Below are 15,613 nucleotides of genomic sequence, written 5' to 3'. Positions count from 1 at the left end.
TCTCTGTGGCCAAGGTCTTTGTGTGTGCCATTGCTGTGTGAGTACTGGTGTTGGTGGTGGAGGAGGAATGCAAGCTTGTGGTTCCTTTGGTCTTGGTTTTCGTGCTTACTTCATGTGGGGTAGGATGAGTGGCAGCCGAAGCGGTGGAGCACACGTCCACCACTGTGCAACACTGTATCCGGATCTCGTAGTTATAACAAATAGGTGGCAGCTGGTTCTTGTTCAGACAGATCAAGCCTTCCTCTCGGTTGCAGGTTACATCCTGGCCCAGCTCCTCCAGGGGTGTGTTGGGAAAGAACTGAGCCCTGCACTCAACATTTTGTGGATTCTCACAGAACTTGTAGCCTCTGGCTCTCAGGTTTAGGAAGCTGTCAAAATCTCCACTGTTTCTGCCAGGCCCAGGGTAGCTGCTATCTATCCAATCAGTCCAACTGCAGTGCTCCTGTTTGCATTCATGGGTAGTCTCCAGAGAAGGCCTGGTGGACCCTGAAGTTGATACGGACACAGATGATGTGGCTGAAGTTGGTTCTGGCGTTGGGCTAGTAGTGGACAGAGTTGTCTTAGTTGTAGTAGAACTAACTGGACCAGGGGTGGAGAGCCTTGGAGCTGATGGAGAAGGATGTGAGGGAGAGGGGAAAGGACCTGGTGCATGGGGAGAGGCACCTGACATCACCGTGCTCTCTGTGTGGTCAGGGGAGGTGACAGGGGCTGAGGAGGTTGTGGTCCCCATTGTCGTTGTCCTGGAGGTTATCAAATGGGTCGTCTGGGTAGGACCAGCAGAGGCTGGACAGCGGATGGGGGTGCAGCACAGAATTCTGACCTGGTAGTTGTCACAGAGCCCCGACACCTGATCCCTGTTGTGACAGGTCAGCCCTGCCGTTGTACTGCACTCCACACGCTGCCCTAGGGCGTGAAGCGGCACCTCGGGGGTAGCCTCAGCACGGCAGTCCACTTCCCTGGGCACTTGGCAGATCTGGTAGCCATGGGCACGGAGGTTCTCCAGAGTGTCAAAGTCACCACCATCAATGCCACGTCCAGGACGGCTGGCATCCATCCAGGGAGACCAGGAGCATTCCTCGCAGCCTGGCGTGGTTAAGGTGGAGGCTGTCGTAGATGCGGTCAAGGTAGAGGCTGTGGCAGGGGTCTCGACAGACAGCATGTTGCTGGTTGTTGGTGCCGCCCTGCTTGGGGACCCTGTGTACACGACACTCAGGGTAGGGCTGGGATGTGTGCTGGAGGGTGGCACTGAGGTCATGACTGTGGACAAAGGTAACAGGAGTCAGCATTAGGGTGTTGGGGCTGACTACCTAGTCCCTGGTCACATCCTCACTCATACATCAGCAGCCTTGGGTCTCATCGCCATGGTTACACTAACTTTGAAAACCGAACACCACAGCCACATCCCTCAGCCTGTCTCAGAACCTACCTCTGGGTGGACAGAAGTACAGTATATTACAAACAAATTAATCTCATCTAAACGGAATCTTCTGTCTTGGCCATGCCCCGAGCAGAATCTACACATTTATACCCTTCAAAACTAGGCTGCAGGGAAGGGGGTGAGACCTGAGGGATATCTATCGATCCACACAGTGTAAGGCAAGCAGGCAGCTATAAATTCTGGGGAAAATCTCATGTTCATCCAAAGTACTGGCCTGGGACCACCAGTGGTTAGAACCTGTAAGCTAAGGCCCTCATTCCCTTGGGATCGGGTCCAGTAGCTACAGAAAGTGGTACCATGGGCACCGGGCCTGCCAGAACGGGCCAAGGAGACTGATCCCTTCCTGCCGTGGGATAAAAGCAGGCTACCTATGTTCCTGATGTTCAACTCCTGGGCCCCTCCTTGAGTTTCGTGGCCTGCCACCAAGACCACGAGCTAGCCACTACCTAACATTCAGCAAGAGAAGCAGTACCAGTCAACAGAAAGAGAGACACCCCCAGGAAGCCTAGCATTTTCACCACGGGTCATTTCTGTCTTACCAACTGGTGTGGAGAAGGAGAACGTGGTCGGGGGCACGGGAGTGGTGGGGCTGCAGGTGTCAGTAATCCTTTCGATGGTGCCGTTAGCCCCGCAGTGTGCAGAGATACAGCCTCCCATGCCATCTGTCGTGTTGTAGATGACTTCCCCGTGATGGAAGTCCTGTCCACTGTAGGTACAGACACAGGCTGTGGGAAATAGATGTTTATCCTGTTAGGGTGCCAAGACACTGGCGATGACCCTCCCGCCCCCTCCTCTCCCGCCCGTCTCCAGCTCAGAGAAGGCTGCAGGTACTCACCCGAAACATTGTAGCTACAGCTCACACCGCTCTTTGTGCAAATGCTGTTAAAGGCAGAAAGAAGTGGGACTGAATGCATGGGAACTGAACCTGCCTGCACCCTGGGGGCTTAGTGTCGGTGATGAAGCAGCCCAGTTACCGCCCAAGCTGGAGGCTACGGTCCAACCAGGTCCTAACCTTCAGCCTTTCAGGATCTGCTCCACTAAGGTCACCCTCTCTCAAACATCGCCCCCATCCATAACCAATGGAAACAAGGTGGACTTCCACAGACATCGTCCCTTCGTCCCTGGGAGGACACTTGGCTGAGAACACCATCACTCTCACACACAGCTGGATTTTAGGTCAAGGATGTCCTCCCTTTAGCATGAGCCTTAGGCCATAGGCATGCTTCCTCCCAGCTCAGCCGCAAGTCCAGGATGTCGGTCCTCTCAGCTGAGCCCAAGACAAGAGTGTTCTCCCTCCTAGCTGAATCTCTGAAGGCATGGGGCCCCACAGGGCTGGTGGTGTCACTTTCCCCTTAGCGCAACCTCAGGCGGAGGGTGCTTCTAGCTGATGCTGTAAGTTTGGCTTGGGCTCCCTGTGGCGTTCCAGGTTCTAGGCCACTCTAACTGAAGGACTTACCAGGAATGGCAATTCTTATCTGAAGGGACCCTCGCACCTGCTCGGTACGACTTCCCATTGATGCGGCAGTGTGGTAGACGTGAGTAGGGGTTGTCTGTACAGTTGGATACACACTGCATCGTGCCCTCATCAAAGATGGGGGCTGTTGGTGGGCACTTGGGGTAGCAGCCTGTGGACCAAGAGACCTGTGTCTTAGATACCCCCCCCTCCACCCAGCCCTCTGACACCAGGGCCCAGGTCTGTCCTCAGTGCCCAGCTTCCTCCGCACTACTGTTTGAGTTTGAAACCCTAAAGGATCCTCATGGGATCAGGAAGAATTCCTCACAACCAAGGGTCCCATCAGAAGACCCCAGGCCTTGGATCCCAGGATAGATCCCAGTCCAGATCCTAGGAACCCAACCGACGCTGCCCCTCCCAGTTCAGCCTTCCAACTACCTTCTAGGCCACGAAGATCTTGTAGGCAGTCTCCACTAGGGTTCTGGCAGGTGCGCATGCAGGGGGCCCCACACGGCTGGTAGTGCCACTCACACTGACCCTCTGGGTTGTAGTAGTCACAGAAGAGCGCTGAAAGCAGGGAGATTTCCTGGGGTAAACCTCCCTGAGAGAAGGCGGCTCAGATAAAGCTTTCCGGCTAATAGGGGTGCCAGCAAGGCAAACACCGAAGGGGGCTCTCCAGCTCCAGCAGCTGCCCCCAGGCACAATGGTCCCTCAGGGCTTCATATGGACTGTGCATAAGAAGAGGTACTGATGCCTCCATTGTAGAACATTCTCTGAGGTCAGCCTTCGTCCCACAGATCCTTACCCTCATTCTGCTTCACTTGCCTTGGGAAACTATTGGCCCTCCCATGCAGCCTGGCAGACCTACGGAGCTGGCCTCTCCTGCCTGGAACTATAATCCCTCCCGGAGCACTCACAGCAGACATCCTGGCTCAGCCCCTGCAGTCCCCAGCCCTCGGAGCTGCTCCTGTTAGAGCCAGCTACGGAGCGGCTACAGTGTTTGTGTACTTGGATTGCAGGACTCAAGCAGATGTACGCACACATGCACACACATTGGAGGGAGGTGTGTGTGAGTGTGTGTGTGTGTGTGTGTGTTGTGCTGGCCAGAACCAAGCTAGGGGAGAAGAGGAGGCTATCACCAACCTTATCCCCAGTTCCACACTGGAGGTATACATGTGCGTGCATGTGTGTGTGTGTGTGTGTGTGTGTATGTGTGTGTGTATGCATGTGTGTGTGTGTGTGTGTGTGTGTGTGTGTGTGCTGGCCAGAACCAAGCCAGGGGAGCAGGGCAGGCTATCTATCACCCACTTCCAGTTCCATACTGGAGGTGTGTGTGTGTGTGTGTGTGTGTGTGTGTGTGTGTGTGTGTGTGTTTGCTGATCAGAACCAAGCCAGGGGAGCAGGACAGGCTATCTATTACCCACCTCCAGTCAGGAGAAGCAAGGGACATCATCACCCACCTCACCCCCAGTTCCACCCTTTAGCAACGCAGACAGATTCCCACTCACGGCAGATGTCCGGTGTCCTCCAGGACACACACACGCCCACCTCGTGGCAGGCCTGGGCATAGGCAGCCACAGCAGTGCAGAAACACTCGCAGTCACCCCCTGAGTCGCAGGCACACGCATCACTCACACAGGCTTCGTAGTACTTGGCAGGCTCCACCTGTAAGAGACAGAAGCTTCAGGCTCTGGAGACTCCTGTCTCCCTCAGCTCTTAGTGCATATGCTGACCTAATAATTTGGACCAGTTTCTACCAGTGTTCATGGTGACAAATGTATAACCATGAATGTCCAGCCAGGACGTCATGGTGTCCATAGACTGGCTCGATATGGAGTTGCCGCAAGCTTCCTCAGTCCGTGTTCAGAGTTAACACCCCCCAAACCATGCCCCATTCTGCTGTACACAGGTGGGTTCCTGACCGACACCCACACCCTTGGTTGATGGTTTCTCCATCCTAAAGTTCAGAGACCACCCAGCCCCATGCCGTACATGGGCGTGGCAGGTGGCAAAGGTCACGCTGTTGATGATGCTGCATTGCTTCTGGGCCCAGGACTTGCGGTAAGGGTTGGCAGTGCAGGGGTCCTTGGACACCAGGGCATCTGGGCAGGTTGGAGAGAACTTCCAGCTGTTTCCAAACTCCAACATGTCACCAACCACAGACTGGCTGCGCGTGGTGAAGTCGTTGATGGCATTGTCGTCAAAATTCCCACACAGGCCACAGACCTTGCCCTATAGAAGCACAGAGATTAGAGATATGGGCCAGAGCCCTTTCCTGGAGCCTGATATACACTCTGCTCTATTACCACCCAACTTCCTGAAGGATGAGCCCAGGAAAAGCAGCAAGTGTGAGTTTAGAAGACCTTTGGTGTTTAGTGGTGGTGTGTGGCACTTGTGCCCATCTATGTCTGTCCCCAGGACACAACCCCTGCCGATGATGTCCCAGGAGGCCTGTGAGTCCCCCAGCTTGGCAGCCCAGGAAATCTCACTTTCCATTATTCCTATTAGACTGCTTCGCCCTTCTTTCCTCCACCCCAACCTTGGTGTCAGTTCTTGGTCACTTTGTAGGGTGAGCGTGGGGCTGTGGCATTCAGCTTAGAGTCTGTCTTAGACAGCAGTCTAAAACACTGCAGCGAGCTAGACAGTGGCCCCATGTGTGTCCATTTCTAACCCTGGGCTGTGAAGGGAGCCTTCTTAGGAACAGAATCTTGGAAGGTGTGGCCAAGTGAGATGAGCTCTCACTAAGGCAGGGGGAGTCCTGGGTTTCTTGTCTAGTGTCCTTGTTAAAAAGAAAAATATAGGCAGCTACACAGTCACCCACGCAACAACAGACAGAGACTAGGATAATGAAGCCACAATCCAAGGACACCTGGAGCCCCAGAGGTTACAGAGGCAAGGAAGGCCCTCCTGAGCCTCCAGAGACACGGCAGCCCTGTTGGCATCCCTTGGGTTCCTAGGGTCCAGCTACAAAAGAGAACTGGACACCCAGTTTGTGGTCACATGTTACAAAAGCTGCAAGATACACAGAGAAAGGGCTCCTCACTGCTCTTCTAAAGATCCTTCCCATCCACCCCCCCTCCAAATGTATTATGTTAATTTTATTGTATGTGTGTATGTGAGGGATGCATTGCCACAGAGCTCTTGCAGAGGTCAGAGGACAGCTCGTGGGAGTCAGCTCTTCTACCATGTGGGTTCTGGGGACTGAACCTCAAGCCTGAGCCATCAGGCATATCAACAAGCACTTTACCCACTGAGCCACATCCCAGCCTCCCTTCTCTGTCCCTCTGTGCATGTCGCTTGATCTCTCTCACTCTTTCTGTCCATCTCTATCTCCGTGTGTGTGTCTCTCTGTGTCTCCATCTTTCTCTCTCTATCTCTCTGTGTGCTTTTGTCTCTTTCCGTTCATGCCTCCAGCCCCATGAGTGCCCCAGCCCCTGAGAGGGCTTCCCTGGCTCAGCCTCACCTTGAACTCAGGGCTGAGTCTGAGAAAGATGCTGGTCTTCCTGTCCCACTGAAGCACCAGGCCAGCATCAGTTTCCACCACCAGGTAGATGCCCATCTGGTGGACATAGTAGGGGGGCTCCTGCCCGACGCCCTTCTGGACCACCTCCACTTTGCCATCAGTCAGCTTCAGCTCATAGTTCTGTGTGACAAGGGGTCCTCAGGGGCTAGCCAGGGCCACACCCCCTCAGGCGTATCTCTGCCCCACTGTGGAGCCCCAGGGTGCTCTGCTGCCTCCATCCCACTCACCCCCAGGAAGATCTTGATGTCCTTGGAGCAGGTGGTTCCTGTGGTACCACAGGGGATGTTCTCGGTGACAACACGAAAGGCATCCTGGAAGCTGCCGTTCCCATCACAGTGGTCCTAGAGGAACAGAAGGCCGTTAGGAGACAGGGAAGGGTGGGGAGAACCTGGGGTTGTGGATGGCCGTGGGTGAGGCGGTCCGTCAGGCGTACCTGCAGCAGTGTGTACTCGCAGTTCCCACTGAAGCTGTATCGTTGCCCATCGAAAGTGATGTAGTGGCCATCCCCGTACACAGCACAGGTGGCCAGGCAGGGCTTGTCTGTGCACCGCCACATCCTGTTCTCACAGGTGCTACATAGAAGATGGAGGTCAGCTGAGCGCTCCCAGGGAATGGGAACCTTCCCAGAGGCTCTGTGGTGACCCCTTATGGGAAACCAAAGCAGAGCCCAGGCGCCTTGAGAGCCTGTGCTGTGTATGTCCACCAGAGGCCATGCTGGGGCTTAGTCCATTCCTAATAAGGACCTCTGTGCCAGGACAGCCTGGATACCCATCCCTCCTGCTGTGCCTCTCACATACCAGTTGTTGCAGCCCACTTGGATGGTCTCCCCAGGCCTATAAGTGGCCTCGTTGTGCACACAAGGACAGTCCTCAGCAACAACACAGCCTCCATTACCATCTGCCACCAACCCGTCCGGGCATACGCAGCCAGGCACGCACTCAGAGCTGTACTGTAGGACACATGGAGCGGGAGAGTGGGATTGGATATGGGTGGATGTTTGGGGCTGAGATGTCCTCTTTGCCTGCAGGACTGCAGGTGTCATGGGAGCAGAAAGCTCAGCAGAAGGGTATCCAGGGGTGCTCTGGGAACGCAGTCTAGCCAGCTGCCCCAAAGGCCCTCAGCTCGCTCTGAAGGTGTCCAAAGATACCATAGCGGGAGAGGTCAAGGAAGTAAGGGGGTCATCCAGGAGGTCCTAGAGCAGGTTATTAGGGAGCAACCAGCTCACTTACACAGGTCATGTCCAGGGTGTGACAGCTCTTCTGACATCCAGCTCCAGTGTCTCCAGACGTGGCATTGCGGCAGTCAGAATAGACCATGGGTGCAACACACACTGGAGAAGAAAGGGGACCAGCGAGGCGATGCAATCCGGCCCTGCCAAGCTTTCTCTGAGGGACACCAGTGCTGTAATGTCTCAGCCTTTAGTGTCCAGACAGCCGAGCCTGTGGCTGCCCCGTGGTGGGGGCAGTGTGCACATCTCTGTATTAGGGTGTGTGTGTGTGTGTGTGTGTGTGTGTGTGTGTGTGTGTGTGTGTTGGGAGTACACTGAGTGTTTTCATGACTATGTGTGCACAGTGTCCACACCCTCGTCTCCCCTGCTCCTGAGCCCAAGGCACAGACTGTACCAGACACAGTGAGCTGATCATTAACCCCAGCTCACTTGATACCTTGGGAAGGGTATCAGCCCTGACACATCCTTGGATGTATTCTCCCAGAGTTGACAGGCTCCCTCATATGCTCACCTGGAGTCGGGGCAGGACCTCCGATGCAGGTCAGTGTCCCTTGGGTGCAGGTGCTGCGAGGAGAGGGCTGTTAGAACATCATCCACTCTGGACCCCCCGGGATGTCTGCACGGCAACACGTGCACGGGAGCAGGGTGACCAGGGGCCCCCTGAGAACACAATCTGCCGGGTGACCAGGGCCCCCTGAGAACACAATCTGCCGGGTGACCAGGGCCCCCTGAGAACACAATCTGCCGGGTGACCAGGGCCCCCTGAGAACACAATCTGCCGGGTGACCAGGGGCCCCCTGAGAACACAATCTGCCGGGTGACCAGGGCCCCCTGAGAACACAATCTGCCGGGCCTAAGCATCTTACCAAACGGCCCCACTCTCATGCACAGCCTCGCCGTTGGGAACTGTGGATCCCCTGTGGTAGCAGGGACAGCTGCTGGCCTGCACACATTCGCCTGAACCATCCAGGAAGGTGCCTGCAGGGCAGGCGCAGCCATCTACAGGGCTGAAGTTGACACGGCAGGTGACATCTTCCTCATTCAGAGCTCGACAGGTAGGCTGGCAGGTGCTGATGTGGTATTGGTAGGTCATCGACTTGGGGCAGGTAGTTGTAGGCTTTGCTGTGTGGGAGCAGAAGGAGGGGGACACTTAGGACGCTGGTGGACACATAGCCCAGCAAACAACAACAGAGGGTCTAACAGTTCAAGGCCTTTCAGCTCCCCGACAAGCTCCTGATTAGGGCTCTTAATCACAATAGATTGGGTCTCCAAGTTTCAGAGACCGGTGTAGTGATAGGACCCTTAGAGCATCCAATCAGCTGCTAGGCCATAGGTGGGGCCCTGTCCTGTAGAGAATGCGAGCCCAGCTTTCCCACAGAACACTCACTGCAGACGCCGTCTCTCCAGCCACCGAGCAGCACGCCTTTGGCAGCACAGGCATGCACATAGGAGGACAGGGCGGCACACATGCAGTCCTCGCTCTTCTCACAGTTGCACGTGTCAAACATGCAGTTCTGGGGGTGGGGACATCAGAGCATCAGGGAGCCAGCCTCACATCCAGGAGCCTGGCATCCAACTGGGATCCACCCCCCCCCCACACACACACACACACAACTCAACATATTCCCACCTTCCTTCCCTTCCTGGGGACACTGCCCATCCCCCATGCCCCTCTAGTTTGTTTTAGTGTTGGTAGCTCCCATGTAGCCAACCTTCTCTCTAGGACATGGATTCTGGGAAGAGCCTGGCCCTTTATCTCTGTGGCCCACCAGGTCCGGCCCCGGAACATTCTGTCTTCCTTACTGTCCTGTTACTCGCATTTCTCAAAAGCTTCATGTTTAGCCCTGTTTCTAGTGTAGACCGGAGGCTTGATCTAAACTCAGTGAACAATGATGATTGGACACGTGAAGGAACATGGATGTCAGGAATGGAATCCGAGAGACAGACTGGGAGAATATTCCTGCCACCTGCTGCCTCTCAATTGCCTCTCTCCAGAGTCCTCTGATCCTCCCAGAAGGGGACGCACAAGGCGGTGTCGGAGTCCTAGCTAGCGGAAGACAGGCATTACCGAGTAGTAGGTGCTGGGATTCACGGTGCTGTGGCATTTGGAAAATGGGCCGCTGGCATCAGTCAGCTGAGAACACCAGTGCTGAGCATACTTCTCTGTGGATGGAAGAGAACCCATCAGCTACTCACTCATGCCAGCCCTGGCTTCCCCCATCTCGTGACATCTTGCATCTCTGTGCAGACAGACATCATGGGTGCTGAGTCATACTTCAGGTGACATCACGGGTATTACTGCGACACGCACGAGGCATTGGAAAGCTATAGTCATTGTTTCTCTGCTTTCCTATGTCCCCAGAGCCCTCACCTCCTAGGAATGGGAGTGGCCATCACCGTGGACAATAGTCAAGACTTCTGGACCAAAATACAGAGGCAAAGGGGGCAGTACCAGCTGATCCTGACCCGCACCTCCTCAGCCCTACTTAGGGGCCAGACGGTGTCACATCACAGCTACATTAGAGTCTTGTGTCCTTTCTTTGACCCTGAAGCAGGGCCCCTAATGTCCAATGCTCTGTGTGCATACTGTAGCGGGTGAGGTCCCTAGCCATCTGTGACTCTGTGCTGGAGATCCTCATATTCTCCCTGCCAGCTGGTAGGCATGGGTGCTGGTCACCACTCTTTCCTGAGGCACCCACACTTGTCTCACTTGTACTGCTGTATGCTATAAACTGCAGCAATATATTTTCTAAAATACCGCTTGCCTTCAAGAAGACCGAGCTATGGCAGGAGCTGAAGCTGAGTTAGCAATAAGCCTTGCAAACACTTAAGACATGGTACTCAAGTTGCTGTTCTGTGTGTGGTCAGCCTGTTTGAGAGAACAGTGTCACTGACCTGACTATACCTTGGATTTCCTCTGTAATTAGCTTTACTACCTAAGTTAAATGTATAGTTTTAATCTTAAAGCATGTACTTCTCCATGCCCCTGGCCCAGAATAATGAAAGTGTAATTGTTTATTGGAAGCAACTAACAGGTCAATTGCAAAAAAAAAATCCCCTATAAATTCTGGCAGCAACATTCAGACCCAGACTGATAGGGTCTGTGCAGTTTTGAGTGTGGTCCTGGGTCAGCTGACGTCAGTAAAATAACTTTTTCCTTTGTAAGATTCTGCTAAACATTTCTATGGGAAAGAATCCTTCACTCATTCCTCATGCCAATAAGTATGGGGCAAAACCCTTTGTTACAGAGAGACAACACGGAGATCAAATACTCTAGACGGGCCTCTGACTACAGACTGTAGACAGATGGAAAACACCAGGAGGAAAATAGAGAATTCAAATTTAGTCGCTTTCAGTCAACCTTTTCCAAGAGGAAGCTTCCCCTTTTCCACTCCTCAAGATGATGTCTACAGGTTTTGGTGCCCTCTCTGGGTTTCTTTAACATGTGATTAACACAACACACTACATACTAGTTTGCCCACTCGCCGCCTCAGGGTAGACGACTGGACACCAGGCCAGGTCAGAGCTGGCTGAAAAAATGCTTCTTGGGGAAGTAACCAGCTCAGAAATGGAAGCAAGTAAGCCAACCCCTGAGCACCCAACAGAACCTAGGCTCACCATTCTCCACGCTGAGAGAGCAGGGGTCCTCAAAGATATTCTTGACGTTCGGACAAGCCGCCTGGGTCTTGAAGGTGTTGAAGAAGGCGGCTGCTGTGCCCTCCACAACCCCACTGATGGTCTGGAAATCGTCGGCCTGGATACTGTTGAAATTCCCACAGAGCCCTAGGAACGGGAGAGCAGGTTGAGGCCCCAGGTAGGCTCTAGAATGGAATGGGCTCAGTTTCAGAGTCAGGGCCTCTTACCACAGGTTAGACCCCTGAGCTCAGGTGCCAGCCGCACAAACACCTGCATGAGGGGCACCAGCTGGATCTCAAGCTGCAGACCCACGTGGGTCTGGACAATGATGAAGAAGGTTGAAGGCCGGAAGAGGGTAACATTGGCTGTGGGCAGAAGATAGGAGTTTCAGGGTGGGGGTGTTCCGTGGGATGGAGATACACAGTTTAGAATCATAAGCAGCCCTCACCTGTAGACACCGGCAGCTGGGTATAAATCTGGTTCACAAAGACCTCTCCAGTGGCTTTTACCATGACCACCTAGAAGCAATGCCGGAGTCAACTGGGGTCAGTATGGAACCAAGGAAGTGTCTCCCAACGGTCCCCTGGCAGTTCACACAGGCTGTGGCGTGTGCTTGCTAGGTCTGGGAGGTTCTAGGCTACAAAGCTGTAGTCCCCATGTGGTTAACTTACGTCCCAAGATCTATCCCCATACTTTCCCTGATTTTCTAAACTTTGAAAAGAATCATAGTCTAAGTAATATAAAAACAGAAAATAATGTACAAAAGTAACTTCAATCCCAGCACTCGGGAGGCAGAGGCAGGCGGATCTCTGTGAGTTCGAGGCCAGCCTGGTCTACCAAGGGAGTTACAGGACAGGCTCCAAAGCTACAGAGAAACCCTGTCTCGAAAAACCAAAAAAAAAAAAAAAAAAAGTAACTTCAATGGGGTTGTATTGGATAGATACTTGAGTCCTCTTGGAGCCAACTGGTACAATCGCAAAAGCACCAGAGCCAAACAGTTGCAGTGTTCCACTTGAGGGTCGTCCCCAGAAAGATCCACAAATAATGCATGCACTCTCTGATGGGAATGTGTATGCAGGCGACGGCCCGTGTGAACATGTCCCTCCCACCCGGCCTCAGGACCTGCCTCTGCCGGAGCTCCCCTCAGCTCCCGCCATGATACTCACCGTCTGCCCCCCACCCAGGCTCAGCGTCACACTCTTCAGACACGTCTCGCTGTCTGTCAGCCCACACTTTCGAAGCTCAGCCAGCACAGTGAAGATATTGCTGTCACAGGGCTGCAGGGGGCGATACAGGTCCTGGCATACTGCGCAAACCCCAGGCCCACCTCAACTTCCCTCTCCTGCAATCCATGCTGCCTCCCTTGCGGGAATTCCTGTCTGCCGCTGTCATAGACTCTAAGAAGCAGCCGTTTGATTTCAGGAGGAAGGGGCCCCTTGGAGCCCATGCCATGAGTCTCCCTAGCCCCTGTCAGGGGGGCTTAATGCACCTACTGAGTAGAAGAATTCTAAAAGAGAAGTTGGGAGGAAGAGGGGGAGACAGACTGAGGGGAGTTGGGAGGGGGGAGGAGGTGGATGATTGAAATACATTGTGTACATACATAAAATTTTCAAAAAAATAAAAGTATTTTAAAAGAAAAACGGTTGTTTTTAAAAAAAAAATCAGTAGTTTCCAAGGTGGGGAGGGGGATGCTCAGGGGCAGTCTAGGGTGTCCAGCATGGTGAACTACTGAGTGGCACTAGAGTAGTAGATACAGGACATTTCACATTTGTCACATCCTGGGGCATGCGCATTAGTGACCCTGACAGACACTGCCGTGGATGGTAATGGCTGATTGATTTTCATTACCAGTCGTAACCCAAATATCACACTAAAGCAAGATGTTAGTACAGGGAGACTGCTGGGAATAGCGAGGCTTGGGAATTCACTGGGCATTCTATTTCATTTATTTGGGGACATAAAACTGATATAAAAATAAAATAAGACGGGGCTGGAGAGGTGGATAGATGATTAAGTGTGTTCTGTTCTTGCAAAGGGCCCAAGTTCAGTGCCCAGCACCCACATGGTGGCTCCCAACCACCTCCAGGGAATCTGATGCCTCTTCCGGCCTTCATGGGTACCATGCTCATATTCACACAGAGAGACACAAGCATAGACAGAAGTGAAAGTATATAAATAAAATAATAAGTCTCTTTAAGAAGACAAGATTAAAAGGGCCAAAGCCACGAGCAGGAGTCATCAGCACTAGAGGCTCCATCAACAGCTGAATGACCCCATGGAGCCCTGGGCCACTCGGCAGAAGTATTCCTTCATTTTCACCACGAAGTTCCCGAGGTCTCCCTGGTGCAGGAGTGATGGCGGCCTAGACTAGTGATAACTGGGGGACCCCCCGACCCAAGCCAAAGGCCCCATCCAGGGCAGCATAGGCCTCACCTTGCTCAGCACGTAGCTGCAATCCCCATGCACTGTGTACTGCCTTTCATCAAATGTGGAGAAATGGGAGCCTCCCAGCACGGAGCAGGTGCCAGGGCATGGGATCTCCTGGCAGCTCCACCGCCCTCCAGAGCATGTGCTATGGGTGGGAAGAAGGACATACTGTGTACTGCTCCCAGGAACAGCAGTCCTGACATGTTTGCCATCTAGACTGAAGGCTTCTGCCCAGAGGGCATTTACCGCAGCAGTCTAGGACCTAACCAGTCCACAGAGCCCGGGGAAGTAACCCTGGCATATGGCAGGCTCTTGAAAGGGGAGCTCAAAACCTACCACTTGGTGCAGTCAGTAGAGTAATTGGTACCAGGCGCATAAGATGTCCCATTGTACAGACAGGCACACTGGGACATGGGAACACAGCCTGTCTGGTTGATGTCATCAAGCACCATTCCTATAGAAAGCAAACCCATGTGATAGGTGTCATTTAAGAGCCTCAGTAAACCTTGGCAGCACAGAGACACTTGGGACCAGGGTCTTAGGGTCTTTCACCAAGGCTGAAGAATGGCAACATGACCACCCATGCAGCTGTGCGCTTTGGAGGTCCTGTGTCTGGACTGAGGTAGAGACTCCATCTTACCCTTAGGACAGAAGCAGCCAGCAATACAGTGGTCCTCACAGACCTGGGAGCGCTGGGGGTTGGAGCAGGTGTCCACACAGGGTGAGCCACATTCCTGGTGTTGCATGTTGAAGGGGCATGTCTGAGCTGCAGGGAGACCAGAGAGAAAGCTCAGATCAAGCCAGGTCCCACTTCCCTGCTGGAGGATGCTCTGATGGTGGGGAAAGGGGACTGAGGGCACTTACAGCAGAGGTTGGGACCCCGCCAGTCCTGGGGCTTTCCTCCAGCATGGGCACACTGCCGGGAGTATTCAGCCACAGTTTGGCAGATACAGCTGGACAGGTCGGGGCTCTCACAGAGACAGAGGTCCTGCCTGCAAGCCTCCAGGTAGCTGCTGATGTCCACTAGGGCTGAGCAGTCTGAGAACAGCTGACTTTTCAGGATCTCTTCACAGATGCCCTGGACAAGGGTGGGTTCAGACCCCAAGCTTCCCAGAAGCACCTGGATTATCCCGGAGCCCAAAGCCCTCCTCCCCATCCTTCCCATCCATTTCTTTCAAGGCTCACAGATTTGGTGGAGCAGTTCTTCTGGGGCACAGGGAGGGGGTCCTGGCACTGCTCTGTGGGGCCGTCCATCTTCTGGAGGTTCCCAAACTCAAGAGGTGTCAGTCTAACATCTGCAGGAAGCCCAGCGCACATCTTTCTACAGATCCCAGGCCCCCAGCCCATCGTCCCAACAGCCAAGTCCAAGGGGCCCCCCCGGAGAATGCCCCTGTGGCCTGTGGTCCCTGCCTAGCTTCCCCAATCTCACTCCCTGAGATGCTGATATCTGGAACCCATGAGAGGAGCCTAGAAAGAGCTTGGAGTTCCTAGGGCAACAGGACTAAGGTAGAGAGGCCTTAACAGATGCATAGCCATCAATCCTGGCCAGACTGTGACGCAGCCCAGAGGACTGTAGAATGACCCTGACATCCCACCAGCCCTCAGACTCTGGCTGACCTTGCACACAGCCTGGCCTGACGGGCAGTCATATGCATAGGCAGGCTCTGTCACCCACAGCTCATATGGGACTTGGGGGGACTGAGAGAGGAGGGATGTTGGAGTATCTGGCTGATTCAGCCACATTTGTGATGCCACTGGTTGGAGATAAAGAAGTGTGACCCTCCCAGGGTGAAGAAATAAGGAGGGTTTGTGTCCCCAGGATAGGGATACCAAGAAGGAGTGGTCTGACAGGAAGCTTGTTTCCCGTATACACCTATGTGCATGCACACAAGTGTAGGTGTGTCCAGG

The 15,613-nt window shown here is 53.8% G+C and overlaps 1 protein-coding gene across 1 annotated transcript in view; it reads right to left on the bottom strand.

Moving 5' to 3' along the window:
- Nucleotides 1-15,613, bottom strand: part of Muc5ac (mucin 5AC, oligomeric mucus/gel-forming) — a 28,840-nt gene that overhangs the window by 9,905 nt on the left and 3,322 nt on the right. Inside the window, exons 7-31 of the mRNA XM_013347769.1 lie at nt 14,891-15,000; nt 14,570-14,783; nt 14,346-14,471; nt 14,045-14,159; nt 13,712-13,850; nt 12,445-12,555; nt 11,727-11,796; nt 11,506-11,643; nt 11,261-11,425; nt 9,711-9,805; nt 9,030-9,156; nt 8,509-8,764; nt 8,154-8,206; nt 7,644-7,744; nt 7,212-7,363; nt 6,848-6,986; nt 6,642-6,755; nt 6,355-6,534; nt 4,884-5,123; nt 4,400-4,556; nt 3,330-3,458; nt 2,895-3,063; nt 2,274-2,317; nt 1,978-2,163; nt 29-1,257 (exon numbers count right to left, since the gene is read on the bottom strand). Coding sequence (XP_013203223.1) covers nt 29-1,257; nt 1,978-2,163; nt 2,274-2,317; nt 2,895-3,063; nt 3,330-3,458; nt 4,400-4,556; nt 4,884-5,123; nt 6,355-6,534; nt 6,642-6,755; nt 6,848-6,986; nt 7,212-7,363; nt 7,644-7,744; nt 8,154-8,206; nt 8,509-8,764; nt 9,030-9,156; nt 9,711-9,805; nt 11,261-11,425; nt 11,506-11,643; nt 11,727-11,796; nt 12,445-12,555; nt 13,712-13,850; nt 14,045-14,159; nt 14,346-14,471; nt 14,570-14,783; nt 14,891-15,000 — 4,559 coding nt within the window. The remainder of the gene's footprint in view (nt 1-28; nt 1,258-1,977; nt 2,164-2,273; nt 2,318-2,894; nt 3,064-3,329; nt 3,459-4,399; nt 4,557-4,883; nt 5,124-6,354; nt 6,535-6,641; nt 6,756-6,847; nt 6,987-7,211; nt 7,364-7,643; nt 7,745-8,153; nt 8,207-8,508; nt 8,765-9,029; nt 9,157-9,710; nt 9,806-11,260; nt 11,426-11,505; nt 11,644-11,726; nt 11,797-12,444; nt 12,556-13,711; nt 13,851-14,044; nt 14,160-14,345; nt 14,472-14,569; nt 14,784-14,890; nt 15,001-15,613) is intronic.

Source organism: Microtus ochrogaster, chromosome 8 (genome assembly GCF_000317375.1).
Source record: "Microtus ochrogaster isolate Prairie Vole_2 chromosome 8, MicOch1.0, whole genome shotgun sequence".
Taxonomy (NCBI): domain Eukaryota; kingdom Metazoa; phylum Chordata; class Mammalia; order Rodentia; family Cricetidae; genus Microtus; species Microtus ochrogaster.
The sequence above is the reverse complement of the archived record's forward strand: the minus strand, read 5'-3'. Positions and strand labels throughout refer to the sequence as shown.